We start from the raw sequence: 19,649 nt of genomic DNA, 5'->3' as shown, positions 1-19,649 counted from the left end.
ACACATTTTTAATTGCATTATGCTATCTTATATCGACATTATAAACATAACCACAGGGCTACTGTTTGTTCAATACAACTACCTCAAGGTAACATACACAAGGGAAAGAGTCTTGTTTTTTGTTTTTATATATGGGTGGAATATCCCTTTAGTGAAGTTTCTGCCTCACACATATAGATGTTAAGTAATAAGAGCAGGACCTCGGCCAGACGACAACTCCATAAACACTAAACAATAGGCCGAGGGAGGGAATGAGTGTTTTCTCCCTGAGTGGAGTTCAAGATAAGTAGCAACAACTTCTCCTTTAATTGGATGGCTTTAATGAGACCCTGCACTGTGTCCAACAGAGCTTTCTGTACAACATCAGCTTCTTTCTCTTGTTCATTTCAACAGAAACAAGTGATGTTGCTTGTTCCCGACTGCACTGACAGCCAAGAATTATTTTAGTGCTCCATACAACACAAGCTGTTAAGATAAAAATAGTTTTTTTTTTTTTTGCAAAAGCGATACTGCATTTCACAACACTGCAGTTCAAAAAACACATTCTCAATAGTCGCATAGCAACAGCAAGCCCTGCGTCTGGCAGCTCTTCTGGATATATTGTAAGCACCAGCTAGAAGCTGTAAAAAATGTAAGTGTAGGTGTGGGCAGGCACAGACTCTGAGGGACTGCACTTACGCTTTGACCATGTGGTAGTCTGAGGCATTGAAGACGTAGCCTCCCACGACCCACATGATGCCCTGGTCCACCACCGCCTTGTGAGACGCCCTGGCCAGCCCCACCTCGGTGTACTCCTCCCTGCTCCAGTAGGAGGCGTTAGCAGGAACCAAGACGGAGCAGTCCGGACCTGGGGAGGGGTGGAGACCAAGAGAGTATCAATCCAACACAGGAGGCAGAGTGATGCAGGGAGCCAGTGTTGTAGTCCAGTCACTATATCTGAAGTCTGAGTAGAGTCCCCGGTGTTCCAGTCCGAGTCCCCATTACCTGAGCCCTACTCAGAGTACAGAGTTACTGAACATAAGCATGAATTAAAAAAAAACGAATAACGCCACGGTATTAAAATAGCTCTCAATATCTTATGCCAAATAATTAGGGCCTCGTCTCCAACTTCCGAGTCCGAATGCATGAATGCTCGAGTCCAAGTCCGATTCATCAGTGCTCAATTCCAAGTCGAGTCACGAGTCCTGAAAAATGAGTCCAGGCCTTGGAGCAGAGTAGTGGACTCAAGCACTACAAAATTGCAGGAGTTCAGTTAAGATGATTTCTTTGCATGTATAAAATTAGCTCAAAAGAGATGAAATACAAACAAAATGAATCAACATAAAAGCAGAAACACTGGAATCTGGAAAGGTTTCCCATGAAAAAGGGAAGATGAAACTTTCAAAGCCTCTATTAGTTTTCTGTTAAGTCCTGGAAACAGGCAGAGTGGAGCAAAGATTGAGGCCCCCCTGTTCTTTCCATAAATTGACTGAGTAGGTGAAAAACCATGATCCATTATTGGTTTCACCTATTAAATCCCCTTGAATTAGTAAGAGGAGATGTAGATGAAAGGGCAGAGAGGTTCAACAAGCATTTTTAATCCTTGAGATAACTCAGGCATTGATTGAGCGAAAGCGGCAGCAACTAAGATGTCCCTACAGTTTTGTACGCTAAACGCAAGCTGCATAGTAATGTATGTGAAAACTGATTACTTGCTGAAGCATTATTCGATAACTGACAACATGTAACTTAACTTATCGGGAAACACTTAGTGAGGCCTTGGCCATTTGTGTGGAATAACTTTCAAGATACAGTAGATGGCTCTGGCCAGTGCTATGTCTGTCCCCTGTTCTGGGCAAGAACAATAACACCAGCACAAACCGGAATCATTCCTGAATGAAGGGAAAGGATTGTGGGAGGTATTTTGGAGGGTCAACAACTGTGAGTCAGAAATGGAGAGCTTGTCTTTGTTTCCCGACTGGCGCATTGATGTCTTTTGAATCAAGCGGTTGGGGGTCGGTTTGCTAATCTTGTTCATCTATGTCCCTCCCACCTGATGAAAGACATGTTTGGATCAAGATATTAACCAACCAATTAGCTGTATCGCTCCATCTTCAATCAGAATATGATAAGTCAAAACGGCACAGGATGCTATTCACTGGGAGAGGTCCTCATTGGTCATTATTACACAATGCAGAAGTGGTCATGTGACAGGAAAGGAAGTGATGTGATTCGCTGTGCCAATCAAGGTCACTTTACTCATTCTCCGGGTGCTTTCTGTTGTGCGGCTGAAAACTGCCAATCGACTGACATTCCACAATCTGACTCCTGCAATCACTAAACAAATCAAAGCACCTTTGCACCTCGGTGGCATTTCCGTACAGAAAACAAACGCCGCCTTGGCGTCCTTTAAAGATGCCATTTGTTGCGAGCTATGCGTCTGTGAAGGGGAGATTAAATGCAAGGCCAGCTTCACTAAGCGAGCATTCGTCTCTGCTACTGCACTGGCTGGCATAGAGAATGAGTTCATTTGGAGGCTGACAGCATGGGCTACACTAAGTGTGCTATTCTTCGGCTAAAACACCGTGACAGGGTAATAAAGGCTGCGATAACGCTGGTCCGTTCCTCAGCTCCCTCAGCCTTGGTAATTAGATCACGAGCACACACTGAGCTGCGGCTGGAGCTGCAGTTACATTAAGCCATTGTCTCTACTTGTGTAAAGCGGCACAGTGGAGCCGTTTAAGAACTAACGGAGCAGTTAGAGCGCCCAGATGGTCCGATTTGAAAAAAGGTACGCGTGTCAGGTTGTTAACCAATAGGAACGCTCGATATTAATGACCCAATCGGCAGTGAAGGAGAAGCTGATCCTGCAGAACCTGGTTTGCTGGAGGCAACTTGGCAACGCGATTACCTTAGTCCATTGGGTTACAGTAGAATGAAGATGGCTCTTGTAGGGGCAGTAAGGATGGCTATTGGTTAGGATTTTATCAATACCGATCCCGCTACTGTTTATCAATACCAATACTCGTCTTTTTTTGATACGACTCTCCATAATTTGGTGAAAAAAATAAAGACATGACATAAAAATGTTATTTTATTATTACGGTACTTTTTACAGAAATAACAAGTTAAATTCCTGAGAAGGTAACGTTATTTTAACACTGTGAATATGAGGATTTATTAACCTAGGTCACCTATGTAATAGAAATATGCAACTACCAAATGCTGGCCAAATTCGTCTTTGGCATATACCACACTGGCAAGTCACTTTTTGAGTTGATTGAAACTTTTTTGGACAAGTCTTTGGTTTTTGCCTGTTCTCAAGCTCTTGCTGCTGGCCAACATACCAAAGCAACATAACCTCTCTGTATCAAACAGGCTCCTGATAGGCGGTAGCATCTAAACTTTGGTTTCTCTGCTGCCTGGATGGTTAACTAGCCTTAATTACAGTTTATATTATACTCCAAGTCTGCCGTTGTCTCTTTAGTAAATGTGTTCAGTTTCAGATTCAGATTTTCACAAAGTTTCACAAAGTACCCTCTTGCATATTATGTAAAATAGCACTGAGAATGGGTAGAGTGGCATATGTCCATGAAAAATATGTATTGATTATTTTGGCCGGTGAAAAATATTCTTGGCAGTTAAACTTATGGTTTATCAGCTGTCGGCAGGACAGCCAAAAAGTGGATTTCAGACAGTGCGTGTAAGCATAGCCCATTTCCTCATTAAAGTACTTATTTCAGTCAGTGAGAAGGTTTGGCACGTGTGGCTCTGTTGATGCCAGCATGACAACACTGCGGTTGTTCAGAGAAGCACGGGATGCGAGACAATTAGGTGGCACCGCTGGCAGCGCTAGCCAAGCCACAGTGCCAACCAACCTTGCCAGCCAGTGTTGCAGACGCAGGTCTTGGTGCTGGCATGGCAGCGGCCTCGCTCTGGGTAGCCACAGTTGGCCAGGCAGTAGGAGACATCGCAGGCTTCCCCCTTCCAGTTGGCTTCACACTCGCAGTACACCGCACCTGTGGAGTTCCCCACGCGACACTCCCCCCGGCCCGAACAGTCATTGGGACACGTGTTCACCCTGAGAGAGAGAGAGAGAGAGAGAGAGAGAGAGAGAGAGAGAGAGAGAAAGGATTCAAATTCTGTCTGAAAATATCAAAACACCTTCCTCAGATTGGGTTACATCCTCTTTGTGCAAGTCATGTTGTCTCAAGGCTTAAAAACTACGAAATGCAACTTTTTCCCTGGAGAGCGCACAGTGTGTGTCGTTAGTCCCGCCCCCCTCAGTTTGTCAAGCGCCTGCCCCGACACCTGTCACTCGCCTTAATGAGCTGTCTATTGAGATATGACGTCTAGCCTGAGGCTGAGGTAACAGACATCCGTAAAGCCTCCACGGGCTCTGAGGAACACAGCCAATCTGCAATTTCAAACAGCAGCAATGCCTGTTCTCACCACGGTTTCAACGTGTTTTGTCTACTGCAGTTATCTTTTCTGTTCTTTCATTTCCTACTGATTTTCACCATTGTTGCTGTTGCCATGACTTCCCTGCGCCAGTGCTGGCCAGGCCAGACCACGACACACGCCTGCAGCAAACACTGTATGAGCCAACATGTTCCCAACATCATTGAAAACCAACACATTGTTGTTGCACATTTAGCTGTTTTTATTTAACCTGCCCCATCATCTATATCATGACAAATAGGAACCAAACCTTTTTTTTTTCAAGGAAAAAACAAATGTTCCTAATGTTCTCTGCACCAAGAGAAAACAAGCCACATGTCACAAGTTTTTGCTGTAAACTCTGCTGTAAACTGTATCTTTTTCTTTTTAAATTAAACTAGACCTAAAACTCCTGAAGACAAACATGTTTCAGACAGTCGCTCGTGGTTCTGTCATGTTCCTCATGCAGCCTGATGGTTTGATGTTTCCACTCCTCCGCCTCGCCTGGGGGCCCGGGAGACACTTTTATTTCAATCTCTGTTTTTCAACACAACTTCAATCCTATCGCCATGGTGACGATACAATGAGCAGGGGGAAATCTATCGCCATGGTGACGATACAATGAGCAGGGGGGGAATTCGCGGGTCCATTGTGCCCTTTGCAGATGCTTGGGTGGGAGGGGTGGAGGGGGTGTGGTTAAGGATATAGTAAGTTACACAAATACTACTTTGGTTTTTCAAAATACCACTCACTTTAACGGCAGTGAAATGGAACAACATGCTCAGAGAACATGTCATTTCGGGCTCTTTTGGTAATGGGTATGGAGGACCATGCCACGGCACATGTGCTGTACCCATACTGATCCTAGGGTAGGGTACAGACCCAGTAGAAGAAGAGGAAACCCCACGGACAAACCCTGTCTTTATTTCGCCATTGACGAAACACCACACATGTACAGCCACACACGTGCACGGCAGCCAGTACACACACACATGCACAGCCACACATGTGCACCTCAGCCAGTACACACACACACACACAGACACACACACACGCATGAAATTGGAGGTGCGCCCTCGTGTTGTCTATAAAAAACCACCTAATCTTCATAATATGCTTGTGAGATCAGATATGCTCCCCCCCCAACCTTCCCCAAGTTCCTTCAGGTAATTACAGATGTGGGAATCATCAACAGTGCCACTTTACCTACAAAACCAAGAGCTTTAACCATCCACAATCTGGGAAAAAGTTTGACATCAAAGGACTCATAACATGTAAAACACAGAATGTCATATACATGCTGCAATGTCCCTGTGGTTCTGCTTACATTGGTAAAAAATCTAGAGCTCTCAAAACCCGTATCACCGAACATAGGAGGTGTGCTATCTGTAATCATGATCCATCCAGCCCCGTAGCTGTCCACTTCACAAAGGCACAACAGAACATTATCTACTCTCAGATACATTGGTATTGAAGCTCTCCACTGCCCCCGGAGGGAGGCGACCTTGATCCTCCTTACTCCTGAGGCGAGAACTGTTCTGGATCTACAGACTGGATACCCTCACCCCTAGACGGCTTAATGAGGATTTCAGCATAAACACTTTTCTATAACATACTAGATGTTTTTTTGGTCCCATTGAGTTATTTACAACTGTGGTCCTATGTATAGTATCTATTCTATGCTACATCAGACAATGATATGATATTTGCTGATACAGTATCACAAAGTCTGCAGCGATACAAGATCTATTAAATGCAGGGGTCTGCGATAGACGATATCAGATGCTCATTTAACACCATCATAGCTACAAAATTGAATACCTCTCAAAAGACGATTAAGACTTTTTAAGGGCCTTAATTTTCCCTGAATTGATTTATCAACTTTGAATACTTTTCAAAACCATACTACCGTATATACTACATGGCTGTATATAGATTGGTTCACTTGTATGTATGTATGTATCTGTGTGTGTGTGTGTGTGTGTGTGTGTGTGTGTGTGTGTGTGTGTGTGTGTGTGTGTGTGTGTGTGTGTGTGTGTGTGTGTGTGTGTGTGTGTGTGTGCGCGTGTGTGTGTGTGTGCAGGGGTGAAAGTGGTTTGAATTTCTTGCAGGAACTATAGGCTACTACCCCAACCTTCATCGTTTCATATTGTTCTCCTCCCACCCCCATCGCCTGTTCTTTCTTCTGAGGAGGGACCTGCTGCTTCTTGTTGAGTCTCCTCTTCCTCCCTCTGGCCCTCAACTGTTTTAATTAAATTAGAATAACATTTACAACTAAATTCATCAACAGTCAAACAGTCTCTGTCTTTGAATTGTCAGAACAGTGGGCAGATAAATTAATGAACAGATTATTAGTAAAATAAAATATCTCAAAATGTATCCTACAATGTGTAGGATACATACAAAATGTTGTACTGTATGCACACAGACTGTGTTCTGAGTAAGCCACTGTCTAGTTTGCTAGTAAGCTAACTTCATGTCCATTCTCTGGTCTAAATTAGCATCATCACCTGTATTTGCATCTGAGGGTGGGTTTTCATTTTGCAGAGGCCCTCAATTTGCTCTCTTCTTCTAACTTTAGCCACATTATCTGCTTCTTTATCTCTCTCCTTCCTCTTAAACATTTGAGTTATTGTTCGTTGCATGTTTCTGCTCCTTTTATTCTGAAAACAATGGCAAACATGTTGGGCTCGTTTATTATCCATCCTTGCCTGCTGCCCGGTGCAAATTGCATTAATAAAGTAGGTGCATTTGGTCGCAAAATGTCCGGGAACAATAAATCAAACGCACCTTTATACAACAGTTAGTTCCGGCCGAGTAATTTGATTGGACAAGAGTTGCCTACCGCCATCCATTTCACGTTAACAGCGCTGCACTTCACTGTGTGTATCACTCCATTTCACTGCGCCTCCTCCAGCCTTTACTCGCCCCACAATTGCCACAAAGTAAACCCATGCCTTGCGGCACATCGCTGCCTCTCAGTGGTTGGAAATATTACCGTTTCTGCTTGCTTGCTTGCTTGGGAACTACACTCGTGCAATCCTGGGGGAACTGTTTGGCGGAGCGGAGGCAAGCCGCAAGCGAGACTAGACTAGACACAGCCCAGTGCAGCAGCAGCGGCGGCATTCAGGAGCTGCGTGCTGGAAGCGCAAATCAGCCTACACAGCGCGGATTAAAAACCACTGACAGCCAGGTCTAAAACACGGAACAATTTAGAAGCAATTTATGAGAGAGACTGTTGTTTATTACCCTAATGACATAACATCAGCCATGCATTTCCTTGTTGGAAATTATGGATCGACTGCACTCTGCAGCAATCTGATTTTGATTGACAGGCAGCTGCATGTCTTCCCCCAACGGCGTTCAGGCACCAAAAGTCTTACCGGAACTGCGCACCGGACGGTTCCGGCCCACTTTCACCAGTGTGTGTGTGTGTGTGTGTGTGTGTGTGTGTGTGTGTGTGTGTGTGTGTGTGTGTGTGTGCATGTGTATGTATGTATGTATGTATGTACCGTATTTATCTGACTTTCCATTTTCATACTCCACACTTCCTGTCACATGAGTGAGTCAGCCCACGTGTATCACGTGTAGGGGTGTCACGATACACTCATTTCACGATACACGATATTGGGTTCACGATAACGATACGATACGATATTTTAACAATATTTTTTTTAACAAAAGTAAATAATTTTTATGTATTTATTTATCATTTATTTAACCATGTGAGTCCCGTTGAAATCAAAACCTCTTTTCAAGGGAGCCCTGGGAAAATAGAGCTGGGCTCGGGCTGAATTTTCCTTACCGAACCCGACCGAGCCCGTCACATTATTAGCCGAGCCCGGCCCGGCCCGACAGGTGTCAATTGATAATCTGTCCGAGCCCGGCCCGAACCCCCTCCCTGATTTTTTTTTCCCCTCGGAGCGCAGCGAGCGCATAATTCAATGAGTCTGTCCAGCCTATAAACAGCCCTATATAATCCCAAACCAAAATCAGTCCTCGTAATTCAAAGCAGTCAATGATTAATACGTAATGTACAAAGCAAAGCACCAAACAGCCTAATTCGTGCGTGCCGTGCACTGCCCACACACAATCCCACATCGCTGAAAGAAGTAGGTACTGCACGGTGTCGGCGACACCAGCGCTGAGCCGACACGCAGCTGACTCCGGGCAGAGCAGCAGAGTGCATGTCTGGGCGTGTTTCATTCGATGCCTTCAAGTGCTTTCATTAACGTAGTAAATTAGCTCAGGAGCTGATGATAGATATATTTGAAGGCAAAAACAAGTGACTGATTACGTGACCGAACCCGGCCCGAGCCCGAACGCGACTTCAATGTTTGGGTTCGGGTTCCGAGTCCGACGGGCCGGGTAGCCCTGCTCTATGGGAAAATACTGGAAGAATAGTCTTTCATTTGAAATACACAAAATACAAAACAAATGCTGTTTTTGGAAATTGTTATTATAATAACTAGAAAACAACATGGAAGATAATGCTTCTCTTGCAATAGAATGTGTCACACTGTCACAAACTAAATGTTTGTTGCATGGTGAAAGAAAAATAAAGTATACAATCTATTTCTTAACACATTCACTGCCAGCCGTTTTTTCAATACTGTAGGTAGGTTCTGCCAAGTTTTTTTTTTTGAGGATTCTGGCTCATCTTTCAAGAGCCGAGGATTCTTTTCTGCTAAGATTTTGTGAACACAAATGATCTCAAAAGAACTAATAGAATGTGTGCTTTCTCTGTCTAAAAGAGTTAGTTTGTAGAGTTAGTAGTTATGTAGGCATTAGCAGTAGAATACAGCATGGTTTCAGCGTCTGAAAATGTATTCTGAGATAAATGGCTTTTTGTGAAATTCGATAGAACAGTCACTTTAACCATTTATTTTTGGCGTAAGACGTCAGACATCTAAACAATAGTTTTGAACAGTAATTTCCTCCATAGCAGCAGGAAACCCCCCTCTCCTTCAAACTCCTTCCTCCGTGGGTGTGTCTCTGGTGGCTTTGCAGCGTTTGTCACAAGCGAGGCTCTGCCTGTCTGTGCTGCCTGGCTGCTGGCGGCTGCTCTTTGGGCGAGTCTGCATGAGTCGTTTCGGTTGTGAGCTCAGCTGCAATGAAGCTGCGTGCGATTGTGGGCTTTCTGCCGGTGTTTCAAAGTGTGTTGCACGCATAATCTATTATGCAAATTTGCAATCCCCCACCGCCAGCTCCCAGCGCGATAATGCGCGAAAGCGAAAGCGTTTTCGCCAATCCATTTTACAGTATGAGAATGGTTTCCTCGCGCGTTCCCCTGCAGTTTTGGCTCGGCTTTTTCTAGTCTGGAGAGCACTGTCGCCACTTAGTGGGTTGGTGGAATGGGTTGTACACGTTCGATGGCTCCAATATTTTTATAGGAGACGTGGGGGGCGTTGATCCACGTCCCACCGTCAAATTTTTTTTTTTTTTTTTTTTTTACGAGTCAACTCGTCATTGGCAGTCAACCGTTGGATTTTTTTTGACGAGTCAACTCGGCATTGGCAGTGAACGTGTTAAATAACTCATGCTCAATGGTCCCTAAACTTATGTAATCTTATGTACCCTTTGAGCTGTTTTGCCATGCCAGTAGTAGTCTACCCCCTCACTCATGCGTGTTGATTCTGCTAAATTTGTTCTATTATTATTCAGGAGATTTTTTTTTTTTTTTTTTTTACGTTATAATTTTTTTCTGACGATATCGATATAGCGATATATCGTGCGACGAAATATCGTGACACCCCTAATCACGTGACTGTATCATGTGGCGTTAAGATGGCGTCGTGCTTTTGTCATTTTGTCTGGTGGAGAGCAGTTTATGTGTTCGAAATGTTACCACCGGTGCAATAAAATGAAGTGAAGTTGGAGCCCTGCAGTGCGTGAGCTGTTTTATTTCCTTTTATTTGGAAAGGGACAGTGTACATTAATCAACATTCGAGACTCAGTAATGTAAATGTAGCAGAGTTAGCCAGAAGGCTAATTTTAATCGGCAGTCCCTTTGCCTGGTGTTGATCAGCATCCTAGAATAAATTGTATTCTAGGTTTATTCTAAGTTCTTTTATTAAAAGAACTTGCAGCTGCGGCTGTGGGAAACCCCTCGTCTCGTGCGAGCTGCGCAAGGACCCCAAGACAAGATGGCGACAAGATGGCCACGGCCACACTAGGCTTCAAACATCGACCGTCTCAAAACAGGAGTGGCTACGTCCAAATTATTTACAGTCCATGGTCCTACTTTAGTTATTGTACAGTACTAGTACTCTCCCGTAGCCATACTGGGTCTATCACAGGTGTGGTGTGGTGCAGTATCAGTGCCATGCTGGGTATGGTATAGACTTTATTCGCTAACCCCGGACAGCGCCATATTGTTGACATACCGTCCTGCAGCTGACAACTATAGTAACGGCCTTATTGTCGTTTCTGTTCCATTACAAAATAGCGATAGTGATGACAGCAATAAAAACCCCAGAGTTGTTGTTTGTATGCTGCCGTCAATGCCTGTAATAATAAACAACAGAAAAAACGAGGTGAACAGACTTTGCTGTGAGGAGCTGTCAGAAAGTTTCACCTGTCTCTCCTAACTAGCCACACATCTCCTGTGCTGCTGACGTATACTCCGTCTCACTCCCTTCACGTCTGTGGACGGTAGAGATAGAAACAAACCACGGGGACTTTATTGCTGTCATTACTACAGCCGTGTGTAACGCAGGTCACCATCCGAGCACAATTGGAACGATACAGGTAACGCTAATGGCGGCTAGCTTCCTATAAACGCTGCTCTTACATAGGCTGTCATTTAAAACTGCTGCGCTATGTCAACAACATGGCGGCAGTGGGCGTGCCCGTACGTGAGTGACGTCAATCGAATAAGGTCTATAGTATCATTACCGGGCTGTAACCACGCACGCTGCAGCTCTTCTATAGATATGCTACAGTATCAGCACCAAGCGGCCAAAACCACGGGTGAATTTTGAAGCCAATACGGAAGTGGCGGCAGGCAGCACTTCCTCTAACGTTAATATGGCGCCGGCGACAACCATAAACATAGCCCTTCTTGAAGCATATGAGTGCCATCCATCTTTTTTTTTTAAGTCTATGATCAGCACCATTTGAATTCCTATTGGGAAACTGAGCAGATGTGTATACCGCCTGCTTGTATCTAATCTAATGATGTTCCTGTCAGCATCCTTTGAAAGTAGGCTGGCACCAAATGTGTTTGGCAGCCTCACACAGCAATCTGCACAAAACACATTGAAACACACAGTGATCTGCACAAAACACATGGAAACACACAGTGATCTGCACAAAACACATGGAAACACACAGTGATCTGCACAAAACACATGGAAACACACAGTGATCTGCACAAAACATATGGAAACACACAGCGATCTGCACAAAAACACATGGAAACACACAGTGATCTGCACAAAACACATGGAAACACACAGTGATCTGCCCAAAACACATGGAAACACACAGTGATCTGCCCAAAACACATGGAAACACACAGCGATCTGCACAAAACACATGGAAACACACAGTGATCTGCACAAAACACATGGAAACACACAGCGATCTGCACAAAACACATGGAAACACAGCGATCTGCACAAAACACATGGAAACACATGCCGTCAGTGTGCCTGAATGGTAAAGGAGGGGATTATTGTGCAATGAAAAAGCCATTACAGGCTGAAACAAATGGACAACATGATCTTATTGCTAAAACAGTGTCAAGCAGCCGTGCCAACGCAGGGTGAGCCCAGCACCCAAATACCGGTACATCTCAACAGCAAGTCAAAACAGTGGGTCAAAAAGGCTGCTTTATACTGTAAAGACATTCTCATTTCACCACTCAGCATCAGAACATAGCACTTGCCATTTATTGGATTTTTTTTATCTAACGTGTAACTACAGTGTTGGTAAACAAACGGTTTACTGGGGGCAACGTTATAATGAGACCCTATGGAGCCAGCCTTGAGTGTCTCACTCTAGCAGGCTGTGCTTTTTACTAAATTCACTTCATTTTAAAAATTGTGACAGTTCACACAGCTCTAACATGACATGCATATATTTATACATCAGACCCTTTAGCTACTTCTCCTCACACTCAGAATGTCAAAATATAAGCAATGTGATGTATAGTTTTTGAGTTATTAACTCATTGAGTGCCAATGACGTCTAAAGACGTCAATTCAAATAGTAACGTAGAGTGCCAATGACGTCTAAAGATGTCAATTGCGTTTTTTGACGGTGGGACGTGGATCAAAGCCTGATGCATCTCCTGTAAAAGTATGGGGGATTTTGAAGGTGTAGAAGCTATTTTACGGACCCATTAGGTGGTGACAGTGCTCTCCGGATTAGAGAAAGATGAGAAAAAAGAGTAGAAGAAGCCGTGTGGGGAAACGGAAATGCTGTAACGTTAGCTGTGCCTGTGAACAGCAGCCAATCTGCTGCCACAATTGAGCCCCTCCGTCTCCGCTGCGATAGCCCATCCACATGATTAGTTGCCAGAAAAGGAGCACGACACCAGCGTCTTTCTGAAAAGCCAAATCATTCTCAGCTGGAAGCGCTGGGAGCCGGCGAACAAAAACGGCGGAACGATGTGAAAATAGAGCTGGGTGTAGCGCACTTTGAAACGTGCAGAGCAAACGTGCAGCAGAGAGCCACCAGAGACACTCCCACGGAGGAGTTTGCAGTTGAGGGGGGTGGGGCACGCAGGGCACCATACAACACGTACCGACCCAGACAGCAGGCTCGATGGACAGATTGGCAAAACACAAGCTAGAATATCTGATGCCCACCAGCAGTAAATCAAGACCAGCAAGAAGGCCAGCGCTGCTGGTTGCAGCTAAAAAATATTATTTTGCCATCAAAATTCCTTTGTTTTCGCTCTTTTATTGAAGAAAATTATTTTTGAGGTGTCACTACTAGGGCTGTGACTTTTCATTCGAAATTCGAATGCAACTTCGAATGTGGGGGAGGGGTTCGTGTTCGATATGTAAATTGACTGTTCGAATTTTTTTAATTATTTTTTAATTATTATTATTATTATTTTTATTTTATTTTATTTGTTTATGAACCAAAATTAACCAACTGCTGCTTGCTGGTAATGTTAATCCCATGTCAGAAAAAGTCTCCAGATTTGTCGCGTTAGTCTCTTCTGAGAAAGATTGTCTCCAGGGTCTGAAGTTGTCTCGAGTTGGATGCAGCCAAGTTTGTGAGGCAGTGTTGTGACTGTGGGCGTCCAAGCAAGTTTCTTGACCCATGTGGTAGGCTATAAACTTAGATTTGCAACTGTTCGTTTTTAGTCATTTTACCAAGTAAATGTGTTGTGTTGAGAGCATTATTGAGAGAGATTAAAAGCAGCACAGAGTAGGCTATCAGGGCTGAGAAGTAAAAACGGCTTTCAGTAAAAACAAGTTTGGTGAGTCCTTCATGTGCTGATGTGCGGTTGTTTGAGAGTGAAAGCGCACTCAGTACTGCACAGTGTTTCATTGCGACTTTTCACGGGCTGTTCTCACCATTGTACAATACATGCTGATCACTTTCTGAGTACCGTAAATTCCGGACTATAAGCAGCTTTTCCCCCGTTTTTTGGCCTTTTTTGGCCCCTGCGGCTTATAGTCCGGTGCGGCTTATCTATGGATTTTTTCAAAAAAAAAAAAAAAAAAAAAAAAAAAATCTCTCTTTTTTAGCACTCTTTCTAACTATAAATCCACTTCTGTTTTAATTTCCTCTCTTGCCCTCTTTTCACCACACCGCGGACACTGTGTGCACTGTAAAAAAAAACACAGGTGGTGTTGTGTTATGTTGTTTTGTTGAAATGTTAATAAATGGGAGCTTCCTCAAACAGCCATCTCTTTCCCGACAATCCCCTCTGTGCATGAACCCTTACATATGGTAATTAAACATTAAAACACAATAAAAAAAAAAAAGGAAAAAAAAAAAAAAAAAAACATTAAAACACCCGCGGCTTATAGTCCGGTGCGGCTTATATATGTAACAAACAGGCAATTTTGCAGGTGCGGCTTATACTCCGGTGCCGCTTATAGTGCGGAATTTACGGTATAATGGCATCACCCCCAGCGCGAGGTCTCCACGGTGACTCACGGAGACTCGCGGGGCCCCACCCCCACGGAGCTTTGCTCGAGTATAAGAGCACCTTTACACGTCGGGCTGATGCCCGGTGGCCTGGACTGAAAAAAAAAATAAAAAAAAAATAAAAAATTTTTTAATTAACCAAAAAACTTCGAATATATTCGAACGAATTTCGGGCAATTAAAGTTCGTTCGAACTTTATTTTGGGAAAAAGTGACAGCCCTAGCCACTACATCAGAAAATATTAGCTTCAGAGTCAGTGATGTGCTTGAAATGCTTCATTTCACAAAAGGCTCATTATCTCAGCTTCTAATTTGAAACGTCTGTTTTTGCTGAAATCAACCTATCTTCTCCGGCTGATAACTAAAGAACGGAAAATGATATCAATAAACTTTTTTTTGCTGATGATACAAGATAGTCTCATCGTTCTTTGGGCGTGTTCCGTGTTTACATAGTAATATCACACAATATTCTGTGGGCCTCGAGAAATCACTGAAAACGCTCTGAAAGGGCTGGCACTGGGAGCATCCGTTTTCCAAAAGTGGCTGGCACTCAATGAGTTAACATTTGTTTGACTCATACTAGTTAAGTGCTGCGGTTCCGCATTTCCGGGTGGTCGTGATGTCACGCTGAGTCGTCCTATTGCCTGTATTTATAATTTAGCATGCATGCAACCTGAAAGAAATTTAAACTTGCAAAAAGAAGAGGTAACGGAGACAATTTTTTTAGTTATTGAGTTTTGAGGAATTGTCCAGAAGTGATGAATGAATCTAAACGTTGCTTCCCTGATGGGGTTATTTTGTCATCATCACTCACTCACACTCTATAAGCCGTCCAAAGCAAACACTGACATGAACTAAAAGGATGTTGATGTTATCTCCAGACGGGCCTGGCTCACCTGTAGGAGATGTTGAAGCCAGTCAGGTTGTAGGCAGCATCGCTGAAGAAGTGCAGCAAGGCGTAGCCGGACTGAGACACCACCTCAGGAACCGTCTCATTCCCATAACGCTCAGGAACGATCAGACCACTGCAATGAACAGAGGAGACTGACAGGGTCAGGCTCAAATGTTGCATGTTATCATCCTCATAATGATTAGCAGATATGCAAACATATGTAAACAGTTTGAACGCTAGCCTGTTATTCAACTGTATATTGTATATGCACTACACCGTGTATATGAGGGTTAGACTGTGATATTGGCCTGTATTAAATATTGGCCAATTAACGATGGTGATGACCTTGCCAGTGCTTCCATGTCTGTTGGGTCTAAAATAAAGAGCCTGGTCTTATACCTGCTTTATTTGCAAAGCGTCTTGAGAGAACTCTTGTTATGATTTTACTCTATTTAGATTAGAAAATCATCACAAAACAATGATCCACCCCATCACATAGCAAAATGTTGAGCAAAATCCTTCCCAGGGGCTGGTACATATGCCACGTCACATTTTGTCAACAGTAGAGAAATAAACTATGCAACACAGTCTATGACAGCTAAGACTTTCTGAAGGAATAGAGTAGCACTTGTAGAAAGTAGTTTGAGAAGGAATAAGTAACATTAAGTAACATCAGTTGGATTTTTTATTTTTTTAAGAGGTAGAAAGATGTTAGTTCAAGACGGGTGGAGCCTGCAATCAAATCTACACCAACCCGACCTAAAGTGGCCCCCACAGCAGAGCTACCTGAACGCAGCGAGTAGGGGTGCGTAAATGGAGTCTCCATCATATACGTAGAGGTGGTCCCAACTGCACTCAGTTGCAAAGTGGTTGAACCGTAATCGCAGTATGGAGTTGGGCCTGCAAAGCACACAAAGAGGAAAGAAGAAGACCATGAGAATGTCTGGGTAGGATATCACTTTAACAACCTAACCATGATATTAAAAGGCCTGTTATCATAGCACCAGAAATATTACAAATACCACTAGCTTGCCAACAGCACCTTGTCTTGGTTGCATTAAGTTGGTACCATGACACTTCCTAACATGCAACATTATTTTTCTGTGCAGCTCGGTGTGGCATTGCAATACTGCTTTGTATCCAACTAAGAAGTGCTCGATTTCTAGGGTGGAGACTCTGGAGAGTGCCCGTGACATCACAGAGCAATTGTTCATCACAGTTGCTTGAATTGTACAATAGCCTAACCTCTAAAAAATATGAATGTTTAGCCTATATTAAGAATTGACCACAAAGCAGTTACGTAGCCTGCTTTTTGTTAAACCTGACCAACACACTACAGCAATAAAAACAATATACGCTAACCTAGGTGTGTGGAGGTGTAATCTCTGCAAACTGTTATGCACTGGTACACTATGGAAATGATTCCTGTCAGAGAATCATTTGTTGTTGGAGGGCTTGTTTATTTCCATGAACTGAGTTTAAATACATCATCATAAATAGCATATAATAAACAACAGTATTGATACAGAAAAAAACATTATATTAATTATCATGATGATATTGATTTCAACCATATCACCCAGCCCAATTTCTGGTATAGTCCCCTGGACAAAAATGCACCAGCTGCCCCTGAAGGTAACTGTCTACAAAGTATTTAAACAGTCAGTCAACTGTGTTAGAAAGAGCATCTGCAAGTTAAGCTAAACAAACAACATGATTGGTAAAATATGTAAGTCACAGCTTACATGTAGCCTCTGTCCTTAACACACACTTCAAGTTAGACGGTCTCTGGTTTTTGCGATGGCAGGAAAAAAAACTCACACCATCTTAAGGTGCATCTCTCTCTCTCTCCTCCTCCAAATTCGGCTAGAAGCCAAGGTATGGCAAGTACCATATATTGCCATACCAAAATGTCAGGACAGCCAGGCGTGTAGCCACATTTTACAACCACTAACTAAATGATGTCTCCTCACTTTCTGCCCAGCGGGTGGAGCCACTTAGGCCTCTCAACACAAATCCAACAGACTCAATGTCAGAGGGAGCTTTTGAAGTCTCAAAGTGGATGTGTGTCAGTGCTTATTAAATCAGACATTTTCCCCCTTGCGTGGTTTTGACGCACACAGTGCATTAACCCCCTGTTAAGAGCATGCCGAGATCTCGTGACTGCATATGGGTGCCATGAGTGTGTAATGAACATGACTGCATATGAAGGTGCCATCAGTGTGTAATGAACACAACTGCATATGGGTGCCATCAGTGTGTAATGAACACAACTGCATATGAAGGTGCCATCAGTGTGTAATGAACACAACTGCATATGGGTGCCATCAGTGTGTAATGAACACAACTGCATATGAAGGTGCCATCAGTGTGTAACGAACACAACTGCATATGAAGGTGCCATCAGTGTGTAATGAACACAACTGCATATGAAGGTGCCATCAGTGTGTAACGAACACAACTGCATATGAAGGTGCCATCAGTGTGTAATGAACACAACTGCATATGAAGGTGCCATCAGTGTGTAATGAACACAACTGCATATGAAGGTGCCATCAGTGTGTAACGAACACAACTGCATATGAAGGTGCCATCAGTGTGTAATGAACACAACTGCATATGAAGGTGCCATCAGTGTGTAACGAACACAACTGCATATGAAGGTGCCATCAGTGTGTAACGAACACAACTGCATATGAAGGTGCCATCAGTGTGTAACGAACACAACTGCATATGAAGGTGCCATCAGTGTGTAATGAACACAACTGCATATGAAGGTGCCATCAGTGTGTAACGAACACAACTGCATATGAAGGTGCCATCAGTGTGTAACGAACACAACTGCATATGAAGGTGCCATCAGTGTGTAACGAACACAACTGCATATGAAGGTGCCATCAGTGTGTAATGAACACAACTGCATATGAAGGTGCCATCAGTGTGTAACGAACACAACTGCATATGAAGGTGCCATCAGTGTGTAATGAACACAACTGCATATGAAGGTGCCATCAGTGTGTAACGAACACAACTGCATATGAAGGTGCCATCAGTGTGTAATGAACACAACTGCATATGAAGGTGCCATCAGTGTGTAACGAACACAACTGCATATGAAGGTGCCATCAGTGTGTAATGAACTCAACTGCATATGAAGGTGCCATCAGTGTGTAACGAACACAACTGCATATGAAGGTGCCATCAGTGTCTAATGAACACAACTGCATATGAAGGTGCCATCAGTGTGTAATGAACACAACTGCATATGAAGGTGCCATCAGTGTGTAACGAACACAACTGCATATGAAGGTGCCATCAGTGTCTAATGAACACAACTGCATATGAAGGTGCCATCAGTGTGTAACGAACACAACTGCATATGAAGGTGCCATCAGTGTGTAACGAACACAACTGCATATGAAGGTGCCATCAGTGTGTAATGAACACAACTGCATATGAAGGTGCCATCAGTGTGTAACGAACACAACTGCATATGAAGGTGCCATCAGTGTGTAACGAACACAACTGCATATGAAGGTGCCATCAGTGTGTAATGAACACGACTGCATATGAAGGTGCCATCAGTGTGTAATGAACACAACTGCATATGGGTGCCATCAGTGTGTAATGAACACGACTGCATATGAAGGTGCCATCAGTGTGTAATGAACACAACTGCATATGAAGGTGCCATCAGTGTGTAACGAACACAACTGCATATGAAGGTGCCATCAGTGTGTAATGAACACAACTGCATATGAAGGTGCCATCAGTGTGTAACGAACACAACTGCATATGAAGGTGCCATCAGTGTCTAATGAACATGACTGCATATGGAGGTGCCATCAGTGTGTAATGAACACAACTGCATATGGAGGTGCCATCAGTGTGTAATGAACACAACTGCATATGAAGGTGCCATCAGTGTGTAACGAACACAACTGCATATGAAGGTGCCATCAGTGTGTAATGAACACAACTGCATATGAAGGTGCCATCAGTGTGTAACGAACACGACTGCATATGAAGGTGCCATCAGTGTGTAACGAACACGACTGCATATGAAGGTGCCATCAGTGTGTAATGAACACGACTGCATATGAAGGTGCCATCAGTGTGTAATGAACACAACTGCATATGAAGGTGCCATCAGTGTGTAATGAACACGACTGCATATGAAGGTGCCATCAGTGTGTAATGAACACAACTGCATATGAAGGTGC

At 43.5% G+C, this 19,649-nt stretch overlaps 1 protein-coding gene across 1 annotated transcript in view; it reads right to left on the bottom strand.

The window, feature by feature from the left end:
• Window positions 1-19,649, bottom strand: part of atrn (attractin) — a gene marked incomplete at its 5' end in the record, with an annotated part of 226,984 nt that overhangs the window by 181,972 nt on the left and 25,363 nt on the right. Inside the window, 4 exons of the mRNA XM_083634035.1 lie at window positions 679-847; window positions 3,858-4,060; window positions 15,431-15,559; window positions 16,213-16,326. Of these exons, the coding sequence (XP_083490161.1) occupies window positions 679-847; window positions 3,858-4,060; window positions 15,431-15,559; window positions 16,213-16,326 (615 nt within the window). The remainder of the gene's footprint in view (window positions 1-678; window positions 848-3,857; window positions 4,061-15,430; window positions 15,560-16,212; window positions 16,327-19,649) is intronic.

The sequence above is a fragment of the Poromitra crassiceps genome, assembly GCF_964638095.1.
Source record: "Poromitra crassiceps genome assembly, chromosome: 3".
NCBI lineage: Eukaryota > Metazoa > Chordata > Actinopteri > Beryciformes > Melamphaidae > Poromitra > Poromitra crassiceps.
Note: the sequence above shows the minus strand (reverse complement) of the source record. Positions and strands in the feature narration are given on the sequence as shown.